The 11459-nt window shown below is 38.7% G+C and overlaps 1 protein-coding gene across 1 annotated transcript in view; it reads right to left on the reverse strand.

Annotated features, from left to right (window-relative positions):
* LOC104493118 (kinesin-like protein KIF25) overlaps nt 1–11459 on the reverse strand; it is a gene marked incomplete at its 5' end in the record, with an annotated part of 37340 nt that overhangs the window by 11146 nt on the left and 14735 nt on the right. Inside the window, 4 exons of the mRNA XM_010135746.1 lie at nt 461–637; nt 1707–1856; nt 6110–6184; nt 10551–10618. Of these exons, the coding sequence (XP_010134048.1) occupies nt 461–637; nt 1707–1856; nt 6110–6184; nt 10551–10618 (470 nt within the window). The remainder of the gene's footprint in view (nt 1–460; nt 638–1706; nt 1857–6109; nt 6185–10550; nt 10619–11459) is intronic.

An 11459-nucleotide genomic window follows, 5' to 3' on the forward strand; every position in this document is an offset into this window, starting at 1 on the left:
TAGGGAAAGCTAACACTCTACAGCTGCTTAAAAATCTATAAGAAATACATACATTTCTATTATAATCTGTAGATTTTATACTTTTGTAAGACTAAAGGGAAAGCACTTTGTAACAGAGTTACCCCTTCTTTCTCTGCAGCTGACAAGATGCCCTACATCTAGCAACAATGAAATACATAGCTATCTTCAGGCATTCTGAGTGAAAGGTACTGAACACAGGAGTACAACCAAAACTAATTGTACTGTCCTTTAGGAAAGTATTTTGACATTTGCAGCCAACTGCAGTCTCCTAGACTGACCTAATGGAAACGTAAGAATCATCCAATTTTTTCTTTTGCATATGATAAGGACTTATTGTTTAGAAATGACAACTGGTGCCTATAGTGCAATTTTGTGACAGCTATGCATTGCACTGACACCAGATCATGTCTGGATGATAAGGATCAAATCGTGGACTTACTCATACGTAAGCGATGGAACATCGCTCTTGCCTTCTCTGGTTGTGATGACATCACGTTTGACGCCAAATAGTTTTCCACAACTGTCTTTGGCCAGAAGATCAAAAATTTCATTATTATACACTTCTACAACAGAAACCTCAACCCAGCAACTTCCTGGTGGCTTTTCTGAAATAAGCCTGGAGAATAAAATTAGAGAAAAAAAAAGAAAAAAGCAAAAATAAGTAGAAGTCAAACCCCAAGTGAATGATACAGATCTAAAAGATCTATTCTTTAATTGCAATCTAATTACAGTCTGATAAAAGTGCTTATTAAATATCCACAGTTGTGGCTTTGCCTCATCCATGTGCTAATGTTAAGATGAAGAATTAGAATACACAGTTAACTTATATGTGAAGCACTGAATAAAAATTAATTTTCCAAACAGCTGTGCCAGCTTAAATTGGTTTTCTCCCCTAATCTTCCTCCCTCCCTCCTCAAGATTTTTTTAAGATTTCTCTGCTGGACAGTACTGGATTCAGAGCTCAAGCTATGATAAACTCCAGCAGAGTACAAGCGACAAACAGGCAGAGATGCTAAACTGCCCAGCTAGACCTGTAAGAGATTATCTATTCACAGCCTCAGAAAATTCATAAATAAAGGGCTTGCCTATTCAGGAGAGTGTTTACAGATAGAAATTGGATCTTTTTTATTTAGCTTATAGCCTTCTCCAAAAGAAACAGGCTTAGCTGGAAAAACCTCTAGTAGCTCTGCTACTGTAACATAGCAGCATGTCAGTTCAAATCATGCGTGAGGTTCAACTGAAAAAACCTAAGAATTCTCAAAGCAAGAACAGATTGTGTTTAAAAATTCTACTATCATTCTTTGGGACTGGGTTCTAATCTGGATCCTCTTCATCTATTCCAATTGTCAAATTTTACAAAACATGTAAGAACTTAATTATGTTTTGGACTCCCACAACTATGACTGAAACATATTGAAAAATTAGTTAGGAGCCAGAAAGACAGATGGACCAGTAACACACATCAAGAGTGTGTAATCTTTTTTCTTAGAAAATCAGTCTAAGCAGGAGACAGACTAGAAATCTATATCAAAACTCTCATATTGAATGGCAGTCAGAGAAACTATTAACATTAATCACTAGGAAGCTGAAATCTGTATCGACAAACACATTACAAACATTATTTCGTCCTTTGTATAAAGTGACTGCCACTGACACCACTGACACCAGCCTTACTTAGTTATTACCTGAACACTTCTTGGGTAGCTCGAGGAATAATTCCAAGTTCTGATTCATCTTCTATGGAGTATGAAAAGTCCTCCTCTAACTGTGGTCCCAACATTGTGTATGTCTTCCCACTTCCAGTCTGCCCATAAGCCATGATACAAACATTGTACCTGAAAATTAAAAAGACCTTCATTTATTTTACCATTATGAAATGTGGTTTTTTAGGTGGCAAGTCAAACCTTAGGCAACTCGGGAATGCAAACTGAAACAATAAATAAATACGCTGCCCTGCAAATTTCTTTCTGGAGATCCCAAAATCTAACAGAAATTAAAGTACTGCTCCTAAAATTGCCTAAACACATTTTTATTTTTTAAAAGCCGAGTTGAAGAGCAGAGAACTGACAAAATAGGGATGCTTAGCTTGGAACATCTGATGGGGTTAGACCTCCTGTCTGCCCCACTTCCAGCTCATGTGCTACTGAGCTGCTCGCTAATCAGCCCCTGCAGTTTACAGCACATCATTTTAAAGCTGGGTTTGATTTGTCTTACAGTGCTATGTGGCAAACCACAGCACTAATATCTGTACAGCTGGGAATAGGAAACTCTTCAGCTGTCGTAGTCTGTTTTAGGGAGGCTCATAAGTCAAGCCCTCAGTCACTGCAAAAGATAAGACAGCCTGAATAATAAGAGGTACAAATTTTAAACCAAATGCAGTTGTTCAGGATAAGCGTGCATACAAAGACTACTCTGGAACAAGGGTGGTAGGAACTGCTCTGATATGGACTTGTAGAAGGTGAAAATGTACAATGTCATCGCAGAGGTACAGGCAGCCGTGAAACACAGTTCAATCATCTTGTGCAGGTGTGAACAGAACTCTGAAAATGCCTGTTTCTCTGCACTGCAAAGAATAATAAAGTCCTCAGCTCTGAACTCTGTTGTGGATGTCTGTGCTGCAGGGATCTGAATTTAGATGTATGAATCCTATCCAGAAAGCATTTTTCTAACGCAGTCAAATCAAAACTCAACATCTTAAGCAAAACAAGTGGGCAGATACAAATGTATCCAGCCACAGTACTACTTCATATTGAGGACCAATGCTGTACTGCACAGCTGAAGCTTAGTCCCTACTCGGCTGCATCTGCTTTGCAGCACCTGCCAGCAACTTGGAGTGTACCACAGCATCTGCAGCATGCTGAAATTTCTGCTCTACTAGAGAGCTGCAAGAATGTCCTTGCTCCTTGTTTGCCAGAGAGTAAAATTTCACTGCCTAAGCTACCTCCTCTGTGGGCAGATCTAAACAGCTGCTTTTAGCTATCTGATGCCTTTCCTCATATGAAAAATGTTGTTTCAAGCACATGCCTGCAAATTTCAACCCCTCATCTAATTGTTTTAAATTTATAGTTTCAAGTTATGAAATACTTACATGGTCACTGCAGAGAAATATATTTGCAGCAATTTTTTTTTGCATATTAAACATGCCTAGAAGCAATTACTTTTGGAGGATTATTTAGAAAGCTTTCTCTTACTAGAAATAAATGTGGACTGATAAGTTACACAGCAAATGCCTGGGTAACCTTTCTGGGGATGCGAAGTCAAAGTTGCAGTCAGTGAACCTATAGTAAGGTCTCCCCACATTTCAGGATGCAGAGTATAAAATAGAAGTCTAGTCATAGATTTGAGGTAAAAGAGACAAGATAACTGTAACTGAAAATAAAGAGCACTACAGCAAAATAAAATGCGCTAGAAATTAGGGCTGTGAATTTGAAACAAAGGATTTCTCTAAGTATTTACTGCTGACATAACTTTATTTTCATTTATGTTACATGAAAAGCTCACACTAATTTTGGTAGTTTTCAGCTAGGCTAACAATGAGCAATTTTCACAATTCCACCGCTAAGGCTTACTCCCTCGCCAGCCAGGAGCTTATTGACACTTCCAGTCCTGCTTCAAGAGCATGTCTTTAGAACCAAAAAAGGGAGCCAGAAATTTGCAAGTAGTAGTTTTTCTTAAGGAAAAACAGAATGGAAGTGTTTTTAGAAGTCTCTGCGACTTTCATATAGTCCTGCTATTCAAATTCTCTTTAATTGCTACATGTCAGCAAGTAAGCATTATGGACTAAATAGTTCTGACAAGATATAGATGACATGATTAGAAGCTAAGTAGACAGGTGCTTGTAACATTGAAGACAGAGATGCAATCAGGTATCAATCAGTGATAACTTCTCTCCCAAAGCCAGAACAGTATTTCAGCAGGCCCAAATGAGCTAAAAAAACGCAATGCAGTATTAAATCTAAGTAGGCACAGGAGAGGATGAATTACTGGGTGATTCAACAAGAAGACAATCAGCAGCACCAGACTCATTTATATTTACCTAGTTTACTTTGTCAATGTTCTGGTTCCAATGTAAGAGTTTCAAATAGTGCTATCTGAAAATTCCAGGCTGTAATTCACCTATGTGCCCTGACATTTCTCCCTCTCCACTCTGCTTCATTAGAAAAGTTCTTGTTGTCAAGGTAGAATACGAACAGTTTTGTAGTATTTCCTGAAAAGACTGTGGGTGTTCAGTATAGAAGAGTTATCACTAGGAGTGAATGAACACTCTTAAAGGAAATCAAAGGAGGAGCATTGTATTCTTTAAAATAAATAACAAGTTTGATTTTCAGTGCTGTAAAGAAGAGAAATGTTATCGTACTCCCTTGCTGGCCCTGTATGGCTAACTGCAAACTCTGAAGCCTGGTGTACTTTGTCTGCTTTGCATATGGAACAATCTTTTCTTCCTGTATATTTATACTGAAAAATGATACAATTCATTAAGAAATAAAAATAAAGAAAATATAAAGGAATGGAACACTCCTTCCTACTTAAGCTAAAAGTTGTTACAGACCACTTTGGAGTCCAGACTAAAACAATAAGTATCAGCAAAAAGGTTCAAGGTTCAGCCTAAGTATGTCTGTTTCCCATTTACAGTGGGAAGGCTGATGAGAAACACGGCCCGTACGCACAGCCTCACCTTCCCTGAAAATCTGCTTCTGTTTGAATGGCACTTCCGGAAGAACAAGACAACTCTCTTGTTTTCAGCAACAGGACATTCCTAACTGAACATAAAAATCCTAGCTCTTAGGACAGGATTCTCCCAATGTGGATATTAGAAAGCAGGAAGTACAGATCAAGGTACAGATCAGATATGACTGAAGATACACAGGCAACATATTAAGCAAAAGCAAACATGTTCATTGCAGAAGGAAAAGCAGAGAGAGAAACCAGTATTTATAGGGACTTCTTCAAACTTCTCCAACCTAGTGGTTCCTAGGTTGCTCAGCTATAGAAACTATGGTTACTCATCCTTGGTAAATTTGAATAATGCCATATGGCCATTTGAATAATGCCATATAGGACTTCCCTTAGCCCAGGTAGCCCTTGTGGGGCTCTCTGTGTGGCATTTCTGATGGCATGGCTGGGACTTCCCAATATTCATGATATCCTGATATGACTCTTCTAGGCTGCTTTTAAAAAAAGGACAACTTGGAAACTTCAGTGTGCAGACTGCTAGGAACAAAGACTTCCACTGTTCAACTATGCCACTGTGGATGGAAAGGGACTGGCTTCCCCTCTACAAGGAACGACACGTTCATGACAGCTCTACAACAACCACCTGTAACTGAGTGGAATTAGAGTGGTGGTGAGAAAGGAGCAGAAGGGAAACTCTGCATAAATCTCAGTTCAAGCCTTAAGGATTGTAACAGTATGCATTTCAAGGCTTCTTCGCAAGAGTAGCTGAAGTTGGCTGTAGTATAAATGAAAAATCATACTTCATGAACTTAGTGGCTAGAAGTAATTAAATGTATTTGTTAGTAGGCGTTACTGACCACTTTTGTATTCAAAACAGAATTCTGTTTAACCCCAGTGACTGAAGAGCATTAGAACCATGACTGAAGATGCTCAGTTCTGGATCAATTAGGAATTGATTACACCACCTCCTGTGGCCTTTGCTGTACATAAAACTAGTAGAGATGATCAGCGAATAGCCCTGGCAGGCCTTTCATTTATGAACACACTGGTGGAAAAGATGTATCACACTACGCACTATGTGTGCCTACAACTGAAGTACAGTTACAAAAGATAACCCACCAAAACACAAAAAGTCCTCCATTAGAAGCAATGTTTAAGTTTGCCAGAAAGAGACCAGAAGGAAAAAAACCTAGGTTTTCTTTCCCCCAAATTTGTCTTTGTAAACAGTGTTTTCAAAATACTGTTTATACGAGAAAAAAATATTCACTTGGTGTTGAGTAGAAAGAAAAGAGGAAAATGCAACTGCAAAGTCACAAAACATGGCAGGAGAGACACTATGAAGACTTTTTTTTTTTTTAAATGGATAGATTTTAGTAATTATTGCCTTTTACCTTTCTTCCATCTTTTAACTTACCCATCCAGAAGAGATGTTAGCAAGGGGGCCACATCCGCAAATACTGTGTCCTGAGACTCGGAAGCACTGTAAACTCTGAGGAGCAAAGTGCAATGATTAACTGAATAAAAAATATGTTGTCACAATATAAGAATACAAACTAGGGGAAAATGGAAAATGTAGGCCAGTGACAAAAGACTTGTGACCTGTCAACATTTCTGTGTCAGGAGACTGAGAACTGGGACTCCCAAGGTTTTCACCCACTCTTTGGGAGTGGCTGTTCGTGCTGGAGGGAACAACCTGCAGGTGTATGGTTGTGGCTCTCTGAGCTCATCCTAATCCCTCTGCCTGCCTCTCTGTCAGAAGAAGTCTTTTTTCAGGCTGTACTGCATCCCTTGTTACTTTCTTCCACCTACCAGACTGTCAAATATCCCTGCTGCCTGTGCCTCCTTTGTGTCGTGCTAAGGAAGGGAGTGGTCAGAATGTGGTTCCCTTTAGATGTGGAAAAGGACTGGGAAAACGAGGTACAGAGGCTACAAACTTGCCTCAGGACTTGTCCCAGAAGAGTCAATGGAAGAGCAGAAATCAGCAGGCCCCTGAGGGTCATGTTTCAGGATGCACTGTCTTTGCGGGCAGCACCAGCCTAAGGTATTTTCATCCCCACCCCTACTGAACTATCTACTCTCAAATACACATTTCTGACTTGCAGGAAAACTTTTTTTTACATTGTGATGTGGATTTCAGAGTAATTTTTAAACAGAATGGAAGACAATTAAATTACATGAGTTATTCCGCCTCTTTGAAAAAAGCAATGACAGCATACTCCTTAGGCCAAAACACAGATGTCTAAAACAACTACCTACATTTTTTTCAAATTCAAGGAAACCAAAAAACTAACACAGGACTCTTCAAAGAAAGTTTTCCTTCAACCCTTTCAACTACAAAGTTCATAAGACATAAAATCAAGGCCTGAAAACAGGAAATCATCAAAGGGAGGAAATTCTGTTCATAAAACATGGCCTTTGTAACTCATTCACTGCTCTAGTACACTAAAAATGTGTCCTCCTCAAGATAAAAGCCTGTAGCACATAATGTTTATACAAAATGAACAGAATCTAAAACATGAATGTCATTAGCCACACTTACATATTTGAGGTAGAAATGCTTATCTTTGAAAAAAGCTTCCTTTTCTGATATCTTTCTGTTATTATTTCTGTTTGTTTAGCCTTGTTTTCCAATGAGTGATGTGTGTTCTTTATACCAAAATGACTAACTAGAAACGGGAATTTCAGTAGCAGCAAACATTACAAAACATACTTACTTCTCTGTGTATATAGCATACTAGTACACTTACAGCTTATATATGATACTCCAAGTTGAACTGAATGAAGATATAGTGTGCCTTTTTTTGCATTTACTCAAGCCTCTTTGTATATTTGACCAGGATCTGGTCACTACAGTATATAGTCTGCAGAAATGTAGATTTTGTATTAATGTTCTCCATAAATAAGATTGTACAGAAGGATCACTGATAAACAGATATAGAATTGGAGCCAACTCAGTTCAGAATTTTGTTCTTGACAATAGCTAGAGGAAGAAGCAAGAAACTATGGTGGCTGGAAACACAATAGTTGTCTGTGTCTTATTTTAATCCTTAAAAGCTGTAAACTGGCCTCAAAACTGAAATATGAATAGAATCTCTCAAACAAAATATTATTAGAATTAGTATTCAGTTTCTTTTTGCATCTTGCTGAATTCTTGGCCTGGAATAATGTCCTGTGGCAATGTGTTCCACAGTCTAATTGTAAGTTGCATGAAAATGTACTCTCTTTAAGGAGAAAAGGAGCACTTGTCTGGCTTGATGGACAAATACTGCTTGTCTTGCCATTCCACTGATGTGCTGTCACGCTACATGAGAAACCAACAAATATGCAGAGATGTGGCACAGTTCATACTGGGAGAACATAGCCTCTGAATAGCAATAATCCATCCTTGCTTTGCATGCATACATGCATATACTTTAGTAAACTCTGCACATCAAATCTGCAAGGTCAATATAAGAGAGCAAAAGCACTTCTAAACACTTCTCCCTACTTCATTTATCATCTGCAATCAATGAAATATTCATTAGCAGCAAGTTCTCCATCTTAACCAGCTAGGACTCTAGCTCAATATGTGCTGAATTGATATTTTTTTCTTAACACATCAAAACATCTCAGAGTTACTACATAAAAATAGAAAAAACACCTTAAAAGGGTATTTTAGAGATGAGAACATTCATACTGTCTTCATTTGCTGTTGATGAGCTTTGCTGTCCAATAAAGCAAGCAGATTGCTACTGACTACAACTAGGGCTCGAATCGACCAGTCTCGATTGTGTGCTTCCACTGCAAAGCAGTACAGCCACGGCTGACTATGTCAGGTTCAGGTTCTGGTAGCAGTTCAGAGGAAAGGCACAGGGCTCCATGTTACAGTAAGTACTCCAAATATTTACTCAACTTTCTAAAGGGGTTTTACCGCCACTACTTTGCTGACGTGGTTCAAATGCTACCAGTACCCAAACAAAGCAGTTTGAAGTTGGCTTAACTAGTTTTTGCTACACTATAATCACAGCAGTGGCTGAAGCATGGACACCCACTTAATTAGCTATCTGAGACCACAAAAGATGCAGCAAATCCAGAGAATCTTTTAATAAGCCCTTGTATTTTTACCACAATGATGACAGATTTGTCCCTGTGTAGTGATTAATGTTAATTTCACCTTGAAAATCCTGAGCTTCTTTTCTATTTTGCTAACTGATTCACCAATAAAATTATAAAAGCATAACATGCTGAAAGCTGGAATTTTCTTCCTGAGCTGAAATCAAATATTTTGACATTTATTAGTTCCATAAAACTTTGCTAAAAAAATAAACATTTTTGAGTTCATAAGAACCATATGCTCTTCTGTTTATAAAAAAGAGCTGTGCTGGGACACTGAAAAAACATTCCCCAAGAACTGCATTCTTTGGGGGATTTAAATTTTTTTAACCCTCTTCCCGATTATCAGGATCTACACCACATGTCCAGAGTCACAGCACCTCTGGAGTCCTGTGCCAATACCATTAACCGTGCAGCTCTACAGAGTTGAATTCCAGCATTATTCTGCATTTACTTCAACTGGTATAGCTGTGCTAGGAGAGTGAAAGGAATTACTTTGAGTTGCTTAGCAGACATGCAAGGGGGCCATGTACCTTGAGAGGCACATATGCCTTGTATCAAGGCAGTTCTATAACCTATGGGATCAGTAAAGCTTCCCCAAAATTTGCACTATCTCAGGAATTTTCAGTTGTTTGGTGACCTACACAACAGCAGTCCCCAGTCTTCATGAGCAGAAAGAGGCACCATCTGGGAAGGATGCCTCAAGGAAAGAGCAAATGATTAGCAATGTTTAGCAAACCTACAGCAGTTCGGGATGAACAGGCTCAGATCTTAAACAGGAACAGATAATTCAGGTTGGATACCTTTTAATTTAAATCATGTTCTGTCTTCAAGCAAGGAAATGTGAAATTGTCCTCAAGTGTTCTGTTTCCAGAGGGTTTTGAAGCATGGTTCAGGGTAAAGAGCCTACTGTATGAGTCATTGCAAAGCACAGGTTCAAAGTTTGCTTTTATAGGTTCTGAAGTTTGTTTTCTAATAAAAAGGCATGGGGCAGAATTTTGTATTTCTTCATTTACAGAGATCTTATTTGTAGTAATTTAACTGTTCATTCCTGTTTTCAGAATTTGAGGTCAGCTCCATTCTCAGAAAACTTAAGGCACATTTCAGCCTGGCTCCCTGAAGTTTCCTGTCTTGCAGACTGACTCTCTGCTGTCTTTTAAGGCACAAACACCAAGTAAAGCTATTATAACAGCTGGTGCATTCTAAATCTCACTTGTCTATGTGGATTCCTCAGCATGTCATAAGGAAAGTGGTTCCTCTACAGCAATTCCCTTGGGGAGCACTGATTTACATGCCACTACCCTACCTTGCTGGCTCTTTTCAGGACATCGTAACTCTAAGTTAAAAGTAGCATGGCTGAACATTTAGTCTTACAAGTCCTCATCCCGGTTCCTGGCTCAGTCATTCTGTATGTCTAATGCTGAAGTCATGCAATCCACCTCAACTCCTTCCCTTTAAAATGTGGATAACATTTTGCTATCTTGCAACATGTTGCAAGGATTGTGAGAGCTACTCAGGTTGTGAAGAGAGTCAAGTAAGCCTCTACACAGGTTTCAGATTTAGGCATATCAGTTGTGTTCACTGAGAGGGAAGACTAAGTGTGTCATCTATATCCTGAAGTGCATTATTCTGTGCTGGGTAGAACATGAATCTCACATAAATAAAAAAATATGAACCTTACCTTCTAACTAAGGCCTAGTAGAAACTTAGCCCTTGCTATGAAAATCTTCCAGCAATCCAGATTGCTACACAGGACCACCTACCTCTCAAACTGAAACGTCTTGTTTATTGATGCATGACCAGCACGGCTACACTTTACAAGTACGGTTTCCTAAAAGAAAAACCAAAATACTTAGAGTTAATATCACAGGCACACGCAAAAATAAATATTTGTAATTTCTAACATTCCAGGTCATAGCAGTAATTAAGGATCATGAGGTCCAAGGCCCTTTTCCAGCAGTCACCAACAGATGAGGCTTTAGAGCCTGTATACCACAGTGAATGAGCAAGACCACAGGGAAGGATCTCAAAACACATTCAGATTATTAAAGGAAAATCAACACAAAATACGTACACTTAAGTTCATGAGAAAGATCCAAACCCTCACCTGACCTTCTTATGTGCCTAGAGAGCCACAAGCAAGTAAATCCAACCTCCCTAACTACCACCACAAGTAGAAAAATTGACAAAAAGGGCCCTTTTTATTATAGGGCCTGTATTCACAGTGCCTTTTCAGATTGGTTTCATATAAATTTGTGCTGAGAACTGAGCAGAAGATGCACGTTTCATAGAATAACATGCTATTACTCTATTTTCACAACTGTGAAAAAGAATTGCTCTAGTACAATTGGCAGAATTCCGTAAGTTTTTAGTGGAATCCACTTTCCAGATGGATTATATAGTAATTTTGTAAGTCTGATAGATATGTAAGCAGCTCTTTAGACTATGATGAGTGTAAACACAGCAGTCTGATATGCCTTACATAGCAACTTCTCTGCCCTTCTGCTCGTCATGGCATATTTTGCTCAATTGCAGAGAAAAGCAAACAAAAAAAAAAGTGAGGGTTTACAGCAATTTGGGTGGAAGCTCACTAGCACACAAAATACTTCATCTAATTCAAGGTTTCCTAACCTGCAGTTACATTGCTGCATCTGATGAGAGTGCTGAAATTC

This window comes from Buceros rhinoceros, unplaced genomic scaffold, assembly GCF_000710305.1.
Source record: "Buceros rhinoceros silvestris isolate BGI_N320 unplaced genomic scaffold, ASM71030v1 scaffold43014, whole genome shotgun sequence".
Lineage (NCBI taxonomy): Eukaryota > Metazoa > Chordata > Aves > Bucerotiformes > Bucerotidae > Buceros > Buceros rhinoceros.